The sequence below is a fragment of the Diceros bicornis genome, chromosome 3 (assembly GCF_020826845.1).
Source record: "Diceros bicornis minor isolate mBicDic1 chromosome 3, mDicBic1.mat.cur, whole genome shotgun sequence".
Lineage (NCBI taxonomy): Eukaryota > Metazoa > Chordata > Mammalia > Perissodactyla > Rhinocerotidae > Diceros > Diceros bicornis.
In genome coordinates this window covers 15,153,851-15,169,234 of record NC_080742.1, presented here as the reverse complement: position 1 = coordinate 15,169,234, position 15,384 = coordinate 15,153,851, and the positions used below count along the sequence as shown (strand labels likewise).

General features: G+C 39.2%; 1 protein-coding gene across 1 annotated transcript in view; it reads right to left on the bottom strand.

Moving 5' to 3' along the window:
* CCDC146 (coiled-coil domain containing 146) overlaps window positions 1–15,384 on the bottom strand; it is a 109,132-nt gene that overhangs the window by 6,706 nt on the left and 87,042 nt on the right. Inside the window, exons 10-15 of the mRNA XM_058524009.1 lie at window positions 10,953–11,048; window positions 9,951–10,121; window positions 7,123–7,211; window positions 6,866–7,030; window positions 5,364–5,588; window positions 3,600–3,828 (exon numbers count right to left, since the gene is read on the bottom strand). Coding sequence (XP_058379992.1) covers window positions 3,600–3,828; window positions 5,364–5,588; window positions 6,866–7,030; window positions 7,123–7,211; window positions 9,951–10,121; window positions 10,953–11,048 — 975 coding nt within the window. The remainder of the gene's footprint in view (window positions 1–3,599; window positions 3,829–5,363; window positions 5,589–6,865; window positions 7,031–7,122; window positions 7,212–9,950; window positions 10,122–10,952; window positions 11,049–15,384) is intronic.

Here is a 15,384-nt window from a genome sequence, read left to right as displayed (position 1 = left end):
GCACCCCATCCACTGGGACTTTTCGTTAAGCAATGTTTCTGCTCACTCATGGTACTGTGAGGATGATGCCAGTAATTGAGCCTTGAAGGCAAGACAGTGGCTTCTGAGTCATCACAGAAAAAGCTGGTTTTACAGCAGTCCTCCGATGACTTCCCATTTCATGTTATCCTCATGGGATGCTGTGTGCTTACAGAGCTCAAACTATACAGACTTGACCTCTTTAATGCAGGTTGTTTCAGAGGCCAGAGTAGACATCATATGAGTTATACAACATACTAGACTCCGGTTTAAAACCCTTTGCTGGCTTAATGGCTTCCAAAAGAAGAATAAAGTTTTTAATTACTAGGTCAACACAATGTACAGTCTGTGAGGAATAGCTTGAACTATTTATATCTTTTTTTTTGCTAAACATCTAATATAATGTTTTATATATTTTTATTTATTTTATTTGTGTATAAATATATCAACTACATTTGTTGAATCAATGAGACTTTGGAGGTAGGTGAAGAAATAAGGCAACTCCCAAGTAGGAGTGGCAGCCACTCTTAGTTTCTGTTTTCTAGGGAGAGATGTGGAACACAGTGAAAATCAAGAGTTATCATTTTCAGCTTTTCTACTGAAAACCTGTATAGTCTCAGGCAAATCATTTATCTTCTCTAAAACTTAGTTTCCTCAACTGTCAAATGGGAAGATAAGACCTCGAGTTATGGGATTGATCCGTTAAATGAGATAATATATTTAAAGTACTTTACAACATGTCCAAGAGTGTTACAGGTAGAATTTAAAATTTTTAATTTACACTTCTCCTCCTGACAAAAAGAATTTTAAATGGTGACATAAATAATTTAATTTTTTTCTTTTTCTCCTCCCTTTCCACTCTCCATAATTGGATGCCCTTAATATGGAGTTAAAGTATACAGATATATGTAATTAAGCATTTGTTGTATTTATTTTTAACAACACCTAATTTTCCTTTTCTTAATTAGGAAATGAATAAGAAACAAAAATATGGTGCTTGCTTACCAAAGTGGTGCCTTGACTGATCTTATTTCCCCATGGGCCTTTGAGGAAAAACTGCTTATTTTTTCTACATAAAATAGTGTTCTTGTGTCCTAAGATAGTTCGCTTCAAGATCCCTAAAAGGAGCTATAAGTACAAGCACTAGGAAAATATGACTCATGATAATCCTTGGATTAGACTGTTGGACGATTAAAAACTGTTTCAAACAACTGAAAAAAAATGCAAACCTTAAGAAAATTCCAAAAATGATGCAAAAAATGGGAAGACTTTGGGGGAAAAAACACAAAACACTGCAGCTGTCACAAATAACAGGATATGACAGGGATCTGGCACTGCAGGGCAGGGTAAAAAACGGCTTTCCCGAAGCTCAAAATTTCACATCATGTCCTTCAAAGGGCCCACGTAATTAGTGCTGAGTAGACAATTAAATAATTAAGTGCAGTTTGAAGAATAATGGGAAACTTCCTATTTAACTGCTCTGAAGCTTAGAACTAACCCTGGTAGAAGTAACTGGTGATAACACGTAGTCCTTCTGTCTCAGTTCACGCGCAGTCAGAATGGTCTAGGCTCACATCGCAGGGCATACTCTCATTAAATGCATAATATTTTCCTCTTGGGGAAACTGAATTCATATTTCACATTGGATAACTGGTTTTATATAATGAAATTGTAAGTATATTATTTGAAGAACAATTAATTTTATCCATTGAATAGAAGTATTGATTTGCATTTAACACAAATAAAATTCTTACATAATAGAGAGTGAATTTTTCTGTTGTGGATCTTATTGAATTTAAAGTCCTTTTGTTCGGCTGGGCATCTTGATAGTTTAGTATGGGCAAAGATGGCCCTGAAACTGTGTTTTGGAAAAGAGCTGGAGAGAGTCAAATTATTCTGTAAAATGAAGTGAGACAAGTATGGAGTGCCTGGGGGGCCATCTGGGATGGTAAGGCTGTGGAGGGAAGATGGGAGGTGAAAGATGGAAAGACAAGCCAGTGAAATGGAGCGAGGCTAGGGTGCTGCATGATACACCCGGGGGACTGTCTCCAGTGATGGAGTGGCCCTACAGAACTTTGAAGGGCATGGATGTCTGATATTTAATTTGAAGTTCTTTGCATTTCTGTAATGTATCCCCTCACACTGTTGACCCACATCTTCAGTTAAGTCCGTGCACAGACAAAGGCCTTGCATGAATGGTCTTGGTTAGGTGTAGGCTGAAGAAAAAGCGAGTCACGAGTCTGCACTGATGTGGCACAGAAGTGCCAATGAACCACTCATTGGACGTAGGAGTCTGAGCCACAGGAATCCTGGGGAGGCTATCTGGGGGACCTGTGGGATGCTGGGGGGATGTTCCAGCTGATCCATCTAAATCAGAGCTACACTAATTGAAGAAGTGAACTGGAGAACTTCTGGCTAAAAAAACAAACGCTGGAATCAGAACCTTGGCATATTTGTGCAAAATGAAAGATCCTATCATCTATATAGCATATATGCAATCAAATGGCATAAAATATGAAAGTAGACTCATCACCTACTTACAAAGTTACAAAGTCTTATGAATCCCCATGACATGATTAAACAAAAAAAGCAGCACCCAAAACTCTGTCTACAGCACGAGATAATGTAAATCATTTACTGGTACACCTAGAAAAAGACTGGAAGGATCTCTTCCAGATTTCTGATAATTTTGATAGTGATTATATCTTGGGGATAGAGTTTTATTTTCTTCTTTAAAATCTTTGTATTTTTTCACAACTTCCTTAACTGAACATGCCTTAATTTCATAATCAGAAAAAATTTGAAAGCAAATCTGACATTTTAGAAAATATGTTGTAGGTTAAAATTTGTTCTTGCTACGTTGAGTCAATGGAAAAAAGTTTAGGCCATAAATGTTTTAGTTTACTTTTTTCTTCTGTTTTCATGAAGGGAAAAATGCAATTATTACATGTGAAGAAAGTAGCTTTATATTCATATTTTATTTGTTTATTTATTTATTTGCTATTTCATGTTTAAATTTCTTGGCTTTATTCCACTTTAACAAAGGCCATGTCAGAGGCCATGTTATTAGATTACAGGGAAACTACAGGGGTTAACAATGAGTCTAATTATAAGTGATTACCAATTAAAAATAAACAACAATCTCAGCTCAAGAGGGTAAGAGTACCAAAAATAAGAGAGCTGGGTGTTCCCCAAGATCTCTCTAGCAAGCATCAAAAATATGATTACGCTGGTGGTAGTAAAAGCCTGTATTACTGCAAGTTTATGAGGAATTACTGAATTCTATGAGGAAGATGAACTGGAATTGAGATTTGGGAGGGTCTAAATTCCAAGAAAGGCAGAAAATGCTTCACCGGAAAGACAGATAGTCTGTAGCTGGGATGCCTGAAGCACAGATCCCACCGTGGAGCAGTGTTCAAAGGCATTTTTAAACAAGACACATAACTCTTGGGTTCTTATAGGCACCAGGAGAAGCATGGCTTGATTTAACTGTAAGAACTTATACGACCTACAAACTTATAAAGGAGAAACACAATAAAAGCAAGTAGTCCCCGGAAGTGTCTCACAAACACGTGTCCCACCTGAATCTGGAGCACTGCGAGGTCTGCGTCCAGGGACCTCTTGGCCGGCAGTAATGTCTGGGTCACCTGAATCTGTCTTTGCTTCTCAGCAATCTTCAGTTTCAGGAATCGGATCTTTTCTTCCAGGACATGTGTTTCCATCTCTCCATTTAGCTTCATCTTCTCTTGGATGTTTATTTTTTCATAAAAAATGCACACTTCTTCTTCCCGCTCTATCAGCTGAACTCCACTGCAGTCAAATTGAAAGGCAGAGGCTAAGAGGGTGCTGAGGCCACTGTTTTACTAGTCATTGTGGTCCCTCTGGCTTTGGGTGCAAAATACACATCAAAATTGCGTAATTCCAGAAGACAATCGATATTTACCATTGGCTTTCTAGTGAAACTCCACACTCTGAATTTTTCTGGGGATAGGAGGGGGAGGGTTGCTTAGCGCCTCTATTCTGAGCTGACTCTGTGGTTGACTGGCCACAGTATCTCTGCAGAATCTCAGCTGTTTTCCTGGGCCGGAAAAGAATGTCATCCCCTGTGCATGAACAAAGTGAGTCCACAGTCCGATTTTCTGCAGACCCCCTTCTTGGGCCAGACTTGCCAACTAAGATCTGGCCAGAAGTACTCTGGCAGGGGGCCGGAGAATGTGTTTCTGCAGCAATTCTGCTCTATTTAACTTGCCAGGCCCAAGAGGTTCTTTAAAGTTGAATAGTTCTGACGGGGGTTGGGGGGCGGGGGGGAGAACCCTCCTTGTGGGGAGAATATGGGGAAAAAACAAAGTAAGAATTTTCCAACTCCAGCCCCACAGGTCTGACCAGGGCCTAGGAGCACACTGCCTAAACACTTTGGTTTGTGCCAAGAGCCATATAAGAGGACTTGTTTTGTTTCCCCAGAGAAACGCCTGCCAGCCCTTTGAAACAGTGGTATTCTTCCTGACCCTGACGTTTTTCCCACACTGCATATCCATTATCCCAGAGTTCATCTTTGATTGCTTCTATTTCTCTCTCTCCTCCCTCAAAACACGTATGCACATAGTTGTATTTGGCTAATCTTAGCTCTATATTTTGTCTCATTTGCCTTTCATTGGCCCTGCTCATGATCTTCTCGGTTCTCTTGACAACAGAAGCCAGGAGCAATGTTTTCCTGCCTTTGTACTTTCAGGGTCCAGCACTGACATAGAACACAACCTTACACAGAACAGCACATAAGCAAGGTTTGATGAAAGAACGGATCTGCTGCCAGATGTAATTACTATAGGGGTTTATAATCTCACATTCTAGATTTCTCAGAGCACAAGCACCTTGGGAAAACTGCTAAAATCGTGATTGATTGATGATATAATTGTAGCCTGGAAGAAATAATGCTACTCCTAAAGGTCTTATTTACTTGCTGAGAAAATGAACTGGGAGAATAACTTAACAAATACCATAATAAGACTAAACCTGTCACAAAAATGAACAAGATCTAAAGGCTTATTTATGTCAATTATACCAAAAGAACTGGATGGTGTCAGAGGCATGCTGAATGGGAGCCTGGGAAAGGACTTTGGTCTCCAAGCGAGCAGCTTCCCGTACTCTCCCCTTGCCTGTCTCTCTCACACGGACAACGGGGCTTATTTTCAGGCAAAACATACAGCCCCTTCCCCTCCAAAGGCTGTTGAAACCTGAATGTCAAACGTCCCTCCCTACCCTCTGTCAAGTCGAGACAGAAAAAGGGGCAACATTTCTAAATAGGATCTCTGGGTGCCTTGTTTTCACGTTAGATTCCTTGGTTTTACCTTTCATTTCGATGCTGAATGGCTTTTTCGTATTTTTTGCGAAGCTGCACCATCTCCTCTTCAATGGTGGTGATCATGCTGGCAAGTCTGTCAATGTTATTTAACTGGGCTTCCTTCTTCTCTTTCATTTCTTGAAGTTTTGCTACAATTTTGCACACATCGTTTTGCATACTTTGTCTGACGGTAACATTGTTGGCATGTTTCAGCATAGAATTTTGTAGCTTTCTTTAGAAATAATGGGAAAATGGGTAAGATGATAATTTTCTTTAGTTTCTTTAAAAACCAGAAGTTTCAGACTTCTGAAACACAAGCAGTTTCAAAGTAGCTCTTGCTTTAGTGTGTCCCTTGAAATGACAGTAGTAGTAGTAATCATGATGAATACTCAGCATACGATACTCTTCAGGAATTTCTGTAATCTTGCCAGGTCTCAGATTCCCCTTCCACCTGGATTAGGACATCTTTCTTTTGTGTCCCAAGCCTTCGCTGCCCCCCTTTATCAAAGCGAGAGACTATGTAATTCATTTACTGCTCTGCCAGGAGACTGCGCTCTCTTGAGGGCAGAGATGGTTACATCTGATAATATCCACTGGATCTAGGGTGGTGCCTGACTCAATATGGCATCACAGTAAATGCTGAGTGAATGCATGGCCTCTATAAATGACATTTTAGTCTCATGTAGAATGAGAAACTGACTAGGAAATGAGATTTTCCTTTTCATACCAATCTCCTCCCTCCCTCCCCCCACCACTCCACTACCCCCCACACAAAAGACCATTTTGTAATATCTTTATCAAGGCAACTGGGCAATAATGGCCACCAAAAAAAGTTCAGGTTGTGTAGACTCAGTAGATCAGGGACCAAATACAGTGAAAGAGTCCAACAGATCGTGGCACATGGTAAATAATAAATTCAAAAAAACAACCATTTGCTGAAAACTTCTGAGTACTTTTTATGTGGATTAATTCATTTAATATTAAGTCCTATAAAATAAGGACTATTTTTATGGGTAAGGAAAGTGAGCCCAGAAAGGGAAGGTAGCTTGCCCAAAGTCACACAGCTAGTAAGTGGCAGGGCTGGGATTTGAGTCTAGAAAACCACCTCTCTTAACCACTCTGCTATCCTGCCTCCCACAAGCACCTTAGATGCTTCAAGTCTACAACCAGGGGATGCTGGTAAATAAACATTTGATTGTCTTCTAACTTTAAATGCAAATTATCAAATTTGTGCTTCTCTTTCTAACTGGGTAAGTGAAAATAAACATTGTAAGCATAGTCATATATTATAGTTTTTCATTCACTTAAAAAAAATATGGCTTCAAATAGCAGAAGCAGAAGGAATCACATTCAGCTGCTTAGATTGTCATCTGTAAACGGAAGTATTTTAGCAAGGGCTTTTCTAGCTTTGTAGAAGACTATTTTCTATTTATTATCCCCAGGGTACTTCAGAGTTCAATAAATCAGAAGGGAAGCCTTTGAAAGGACAATAGTTATTGTAACACTTACCTTTCTTGAGTAACTGCACTATTTCTTAAAATTTCCAGTTCATTTAATGACATTTTATGCCTTTCTTTGATTTCATTTACTTTCTGATGAGCTTTGTGAAGTAAGTTAACAAATTTGTTTCTTTCATTTCGAACAGTGTCATACAGTTTAGCAAACTCTCTGAGTCTGTGAAAATACAATTGTTTTTGAAACTTGTGAAATTAAAATCCATTTTTTCCCTCACCTAAACTAGATAAATCATCTCGTAATTCTTTTACCTCCGATGAATTTCACGTTTTTTCTTCCTGTGTATCCTGATTTCAAGATCCTTAGCTTTAATCTCCTTAACAATGTTGGTATATTTTTGCTGAAATATAAAAATTGTGTGTGAAATTAAAAAAAAAAAAAGCTCACCACCAACAACATATGAATACTCCCAGCCTCACCTGATCCCATCCATTAGGAAAATTCTGTCTTGGCCAGCTGGTTGTGCAGACCAGCGGGAAGAATGAAGGGGAGATCGGAAAATTGCCTGGCCAGTTCAACTGAGTCACACTGGCTAAGACAAAGGGTTATTAAGGAAGAGAAAGAACGAGAGAGGAGGAAAGGAAAAGAGCCTGCATAAGTTGGGTTTGAGGAAAAGTTCAGGGAAATTTTGAAGGAACCTAAGAGTGATTGTGGACAGCATAGCTGGGCTGGTGAGAGAGGAGTTTGTGGAAAGTAGATGAGGGGAGAGGATATGTAGCAAGTTTTGATAAATGCTATGAATTGAACCCTCTGTGGTACTTTGTATTTTTGAGAGACTGAGCCATGATTTTAAAGAGCTTTTCCGTTCTTTTGTATGTTGGGTGTGTTTTCCTACACGATGAAGCACCACGCTGAGAGCAGCCATAAGGAGATGTATGCAGATTATACATGAATATTTTAAAAGACAGCAGTTGTGGGCTGGCCCCTTGGCTTAGCGGTTAAGTGTGCGCGCTCTGCTACTGGCAGCCCAGGTTCGGATCCCAGGTGCGCACCGACGCACCGCTTCTCTGGCCGTGCTGAGGCCGCGTCCCACATACAGCAACTAGAAGGATGTGCAGCTATGACATACAACTATCTACTGGGGCTTTGGGGGAAAAATAAATAAATAAATAAAATTATTAAAAAAAAAAAGACAGCAGTTGTGTTTCCAAAGTCCTAAAAATATACCAAGTGCCAAATACACTAGTTATGTTCTTCAAATATAAAGATGCTGGGTCTTTTTTCTAGGGTAAGAAAGGTATTCAAAGATGAAGTATTTGCTGGTAGAAACCAGAGAAAATAGTTTCTGTCAGCCTTCTCCCGAGGACTGTGAGAGCAAAACCCATTTGGCATGAGGGACTCAGAAGAAACTAGGCATCAGAGCCAAGACGGACAGGTAGCAATTTTATGTTGTTCTCAGTGAGAACAGGAGTCAAGAAAACTAACATTACTTAGGTAACTGTATGTCTGAAGAATTAAACAGATATAAAAATGTGTGTCATCCACCCCGTCTTGGGGGTGATAGCAACACTGGTTTTTCCCTTCACCTTTTGTCTTTTTTTAGGGATGTAGATGAGGTATGAAAATAAAATGATAAGATTGACTGCTGTCTTATGGAAATTACAGGTGATGTTTAACAGGCTAATTCCCAATGCTAAGAATACTTAAGGAAAACAATATTTTTCCTTAACTGATTTCTGTATTTCAAAAGAAAGAATTCTCATGTGCTTTTATATGAATTAGCTCATTTAATGATGCGGTTTCGTTTACCTAGGTTTGTCACACATAGATAACATATGTATCCATTTTTGAGGTTAATTAAAAGTTGTCTAATTCATAAAACAGATGGATGTTCTTGTAACAGATGGAGGTCCCTCTGCCCTCTCCTCTCTTTGTTTTGCTCCTGCTCCTCCTCCCCTCAGCCGCCCCGTTCTCTCAGGCTGCCTTCTGTCCTCCATGCCTCCCTGGCCACTGTCTTTCCTCTCCTTACCCTACTGAAACCAACTACCCATGAACCCTACTGGGCTTGCCTCGGCCTTCATGACCAGAGTCCAAATGGCTTAACGTGGATTAAGCAATCTTCACCATCTGACTTTTCCTGCTCTCTGGTCTTGCTGTTTGACATCCCTTTCCCCCATCTTGCCATGTGCCAACCATGCTAAACCTCTTTTAGTTTCTCAAATGTTCTAAGCGGGAAAAATAAACAGTTAAAGGGGAATTTGAAGAGTCTTCTGTGGGTTGAATGAGGTAGATCTTCTCCTCAGTCTTCTCTGCAATATCTGTATTTAACCTCATTGCTCACTAATGCTTTGATGTGAGTGAGTTCTTTCCAAAGAACAAGAAGAAATGCTACCTCATGTAAATATTTGCTCAGAATTAGAACAGAGGTTGCACTTAGAAACAGCCAACCTCTAGGCCTCATGGTAAATTCAGGTATTCTGTTTTAGTAATATGTCATATCATATTCATTTTTAACAGGGAACCTTTGGACATAATCCTTATGTGGAATAAATGATCCTAATATTAGAGTTTTAGCTAGCATAACAGGAGGGTTGTTTTTGCCATTGGTTTCATTACTGTTTTTGTTTTGGGAAGTTGCACTGGGTCAGCTCTGGTAGTTTGTCGGGAGCCCAGGAAAGTCATGGGGTGACGCAGTAACTTAGGGTGTCCTAGCATTGGTTTAAATGACGCTGGCTTGATGAACTTGGGAGGAATGGCAGTCTAATGCTACCACTCTTGAGCTGTTCCTAGGCAAACCATGGTGAAATGTGGGATGGTGGTGCATCACAGATATCTGTGGCCTGGGCAGCTGTCAGCCGGTCCATGGAAGTGCCCGCCCTATTCTTACTGAAATGGCCATCTGTCAAATCCTCTGCTCACTGTCATTGATCTAGCTCTTTTTCTCTCTAGACTGTGACTACTGCTAATTGAACCCTGGGACTATTTTTCAGTGCATGATTGAGTCTTGTTTAGGGAAGCTGTATAGTCACTGGACCTTGAAGGAGACTTACAATCATAGCTTTCTAATGACTATTGTGTTACAATGAGGCTACGCTGAACTCCTGTGGCAATTAATGGATGGTTATAAAAATGCACTTACCTGAACTCTCAGGAAATCCTTGGATTTTTGCTCCTTCTCATCAATTTTGATTTGAGTCATACGGACAAGGTTGAACACCAGATCTCGCACGTTTTCTTGCTCCTTTAAAAGCTTGTTTTCTTCTGCAAGCTGCTGTTCTACTAACTTAGACTCAGCTTCTGTTATGATTTTCTATTGATAAATACAACATATTATAATTTATTTGTTTGAAAGAACATACTAAGGTATCTTAGACTATTCTTTTTATTGCCAGTGTAAAATTTGTTTTATTAAAACACAAAACAAAGTAACTCTACTGCCTTAGCTCCAAGTATTTTCTTTATCTTATAAAAGAATATGTGAACATGATGACATATTTAACATGATAGAACTTTTTCATATTCAGACTGTATTTTCAAGTAATTTTTTGAAAAGAAATAAAAGCATGTTTTAAAATACTTTGACAGTGGCTTGAATAAACAAAGTTTGAAATTTTTAAATTAGACATTCTTTTTTTTTTTTTTAAGATTTTATTTATTCATTTTTTTCCCCCCAAAGCCCCAGTAGATAGCTGTATGTCATAGGTTCACATCCTTCTAGTTGCTGTACGTGGGACTCGGCCTTGGGTTGGACGGAGAAGTGCCTTGGGGCGTGCCCGGGATCCGAACCCGGGCCGCCAGCATCAGAGCGCGCGCACTTAACCGCTAAGCCACGGAGCCGGCCCTTAAATTAGACATTCTTGAAATAAAACATTTATTGTTCATTTTTAATGTAATCAATAGCCCTTTTATTTTAAAATATCAAGAGTTTGTATAATTTTTTTCTGGTTCAAACACATCCTTTTCCCCCAAATTTAATGTGGGTTAAGGTGGACCTTGAGATGAAGAAACAGACCCACATTAAGTAGGGATCATTCTCTCTTTGATGACTCTCCTATTGATGAAGTTTCATGGAACATAATTAAAAATACAACTTCATATTAATCATTCCTAGACAGAAGCTCAAATGAGAGTTGTTATTAACCTGTTGGGTCAAATTCCTCTTAGCTACTTCAACTTCCTTGTGGAGTTCTCTCCGTCTCTCAGATGATGTAGAGTCATCTTTAGGGATAGCTTCAATCTGGAAGTCAAAATTTCAAACAGGTATTTATACAAGAAAGAAATCTTCAGTGTCGTGTAGCCAACTCCATTATGTACCTTTTGAAAATAATGGGCAAATCATGATTCTCAATCCGATAAGAACCGCCTATTATGCTGAATATTCTCTATAAAGTCATAGAAAACTAAAATATGAAGACCTGCTAAAAATCTATAATTCACCAGCTGCAAATAATTCTAGTTCTCATTCATTTGGAAATAAAATAAATCTTACTAATAATGGCTAACATTTACAGAGCATTGACTGTGTGCCAAGCAAGGTTCTGAGTGCTTATGTGTATGATCTAATTTAATCCTCACAGTAACCCCGTGAGGTAGGTAATATTATTGTCTCCAACTGTACAGATGAAGAGAATGAGGAACAAAGACATTTAAGCCTCTTGCTTCAGTGGTGTAGGTGCAAACCCAGGCGCTTAGACTCAGAGCCCATGATCTTGACACTGTATCTTACTGCCTCTCCACCCCATGACTCAGCACTTTGGAAATATGCATATTCAAATAATATTTATTATTCTTCTAAAATGTGAATTCATTTATGAAATCCTACAGATTAAAGAAAAAAATAGGAGCTATTTATTAATACCACTGGGAATAGTTGACTACTCTTATATTGTAGTTGGATGAGTAGCTTGAAAGTACTTACACAAAAGAAAAGCCTCTTAACTTTTTTTGTCGATACCTGAAATTCCACCATTACATTTCTATCGTACTGGCTTGCACTTTGTCTTCTGTTAAAGCGTTTCAGGGAAAGGGCAACATCTCATTCTCAGTCTTTGCTGCCTTATTAGGAATGAGCTTGTCAGATTCTTCATCATGAAGAAGAGAGCAGAGAGCAGGCAGACACATGGCAGTGATGGGGGGAAGGGTACCATCCGAGGGTACAGGAAGGGTTATCTTGGGGTGCTGACAGCACATTTGATTTAGAGTTGGACCTTTATACCAAGAGCACGTGACTCCAGTGTGATGCGGTTCATTTCCCTTCTGTGACAGCACACACTTCTAAGCACCAAGGCTAAATATTGTCTAAAATTTGTCCCAAGAAGGGAAGATCATACTGTTTAGTGATTTAAAGGTCACTTAACAGGATCCTTCTGAGGTTCATGCTGCTCTTTTAAAGTAGCTGAAGTGTGTCTTTGGATGCTCCAACATCCACGAGCCTGTGCATCTTCAGCAGCACCTTCTGTACCCTCAGATGCCCAACCACGTCTTGCTTTCCAGGCCCTCTCCTACCATGGAGAGCTGTTTGTTGAGAAGCACACACTGGACTTAGGAAGATGAGACATGGTCTTGTGAAATCCATATAAAAATATACAGAATCTGTGATTGACGAGCAGATAATTGCTACAGCAGGTCAGAAAAGGGAAAGCTCAATGTAGACTTGGATAATCAGCAAAGATTTCATGGAAGAATTAAGAAGTCAGCACGGAAGAGTTTGATTTCACCTTCTGGAAAGTGGAGCTAATTCTTCCTGGACAGAGAAAGTCCAGCAAGCGTCCTGGTCCCTGTCTAGTTTTCTGCCACAGGTGCCCAGGTGTGGGCTGCTCCAAATGCTTTGCTCCCAAGTGCAGGTAAATCTGTACATGAATGCTGACTGGGACCAGGGAAGCTTAGAAGGTTTTTATAGAAGATATGATGAAAGCACACTCATCAGCTATTCTGTCAACTAAAGGCTCCTGACAAATTTTCCTAATTTCAGGTCTCAGACATCTAGGTTATTTCCAATGTCTTGAATTACCAACATACTGCAATGAATTGTATTCAGTTTTGAACTGTGGCTAGCTGCTTCTCTGACATCTTTCTGAGTTCTCCATAAACCCAACCCTCTAGTTTTAGGCAGGAGTTAAGTATTCTTGGTTTGTGGAAGGAGTAACAAGGTGAACTACTGGTAGCAGAGCCTGCTGGTTGCCTAGCCAATATCCACCCTCCACTTTGACCTTACTAGCATAACCGCAGTTTTATTCAGAGCTGCAATGTATCCAGGAGTCCTTGGACTCCTTTGCAGGTGGGGGTGACCATATGAGCCAGGATAGGCCAATGAAATGCAATGGAAAATCTCCTGGATAGGGATCCTAGGAAAGTGACTGTTTTCCTGTTAAAAACACAGTCAACCAAGTGAGCTGCCACATGCCTTTTGCTCTCTGCCCTTCCTCACTTCTGTGTAATCTTGTGCCTAAAGGTGAAATGGCCAACTTGTGACCTTTGGGAAAAAATATACACATTAAGGATGACAGAGGAAAGAGCTAAGAGAATCCTGGACTTTTCATTTGTGAAACTACCTGGTGTGCCTATCTCTGGGCTTTTTATTATGTGACAAAACAACCCCCTATTTAGTTAAGCCACTATAATTGAGTTTCTTTTATTTCTTGCAGCCAAAGTGTAAACATAATTGACACATATTTTAAAGGAAATTTTCCTAAGGTAATCTGGAAAATGAGCTGGAGTTAGGCTGGTTTCCACTAACAGGGGAGGAAAAAAAAATCTATCAAATATCAAAGTTGTAATTATGTTCTAATATTGAGATAAAGTAATTTACCATTACTTTTGAGCCTCAAACTGCATATATCACCAGGTTTTGTAGGCTTATTTATTTTAGTTTTTTAAGCTTTATTTATTTTGCTTTGGTTTTTATAGAGTAGCATTTCATGCCTAAAAAAATAATATGTGTTTATTATAACCAAACAAACAGTACAAAATTATGTAAAGGAAGAGATTAACCATCTGCTCCCACCTCTACTTCAAATGCTCCTCCCCAGGAGTCACTGTTCATAGTTTGGTGTTTGTTCTTCCTGACATTTTCAATGCATGAACAAACATCAGTAACTTTCATAAAAGTTAAGAAATGAGACATTATTCTGTTGCTGTAAAAATCCCAGTTATTTGATATCAGTGAACCTCAGTTTCTTTAAGGCTTTGATATTTTTCTAAAATATTTCAAACTTTCACGAGGTTTGTGGCTTGAATTTCTGGGAGAGTCTCTATGGTCAAAGGCCATAAGAGAATCAAACAACCATCTCTGTGGGGAAACGAACTCTGAAGAATAGCCAGAGCCCTTCGTCCTTACCTTTTATCTCTTTTCTTTTTGGACTGCATGCAAGTCTGAAATGTTCGCTCAGGCTGGGAGTGACTGGCCTGACCGTCTCCTATCTTCAAGTACTGCCAGCCAGCGTAGGACTGTGCCTGGGCTAATTATAAGTCATAAGGTCAGAGAGGAAGTTAGTCTCTCACTGAAACTGTACTAAGATAAAAACAGATTTTTCTTGAAATCAATGAAGGAAGTGGATTTTAATACATTTTCATTTCTGTTAGTTTTCATGAGTGCTATTTTATCAACTTAATAGATGGAAGTCTCTTAATATAAATAGCATTTATTTATTAACATATGAACAACTTGTGAACATTCTACTGAAATCTCCTCTTTGTCAAGGGCTATTCCTTATATATTCCACATATATATATATCCCCAGCCTGATCAATCTATAATGGCAAGCCTCATCATCAGAAACAGCATCCAATTAGCTTTACAGTATCCCACTCTTGAATATAAGCAGATAGCTAAGGATCACCAGATATTTGAGGAAAGTTTCTAATAAGAGACAAAAACAAACAAATGAGAAGTTTGTTTCTTATGTCTTTCAAGCCAAATTTCTGTATACAAACAGCCCACAAAGTGTCCAGCACAATGGATAAAAATATGAGACACAAAAGTGGGAACATCATTGTGAAATTTAAAAATTCTGGAGGCAGGTAAAAAACTCCTACAAGCTTCCAGCATGGGAAAAAAAACCCAAACCCAAACTGGTCTCAAATAAAGGATCAAGAATCTGAATGACACCAACTTTCGTAACAGTGAATCCAGAAGCTTAATGACAATTGATCAATGCCTTCATGATAAGGGAAAGTGATTTCCAACCTAAAATTCCATATCCAGTTAAATTATCAATTATGTGTGAGGCTAGTGTGAGGATAAAATATTTTGTGACATCAAGGTGTTCCGACATGCATTTTCTGACGCACAAGGTCTTAAAAAATTACTTTCCATTCACCTTTTCTCAGGAAGCTACTGGAAGGCATGCTCATCCCACACAAAGAGAGTAAGCCAAGAGAGAGAAATAGAAAAGATCCATGAAATAGGGGATCCAACGTAGGAGAGAGATGAAGGGACTCACCACGGTGATGGAGTAAGTCTCCTAGGATAAAAGCTGGGGAGTAAAGTTATAGAGAAATGAGACCAGTTTGTAACAGATCAGAAGGCTAACAAAGAGAAAAGCAGCCCCTGACATCCAGGAGCTGAACTGGCA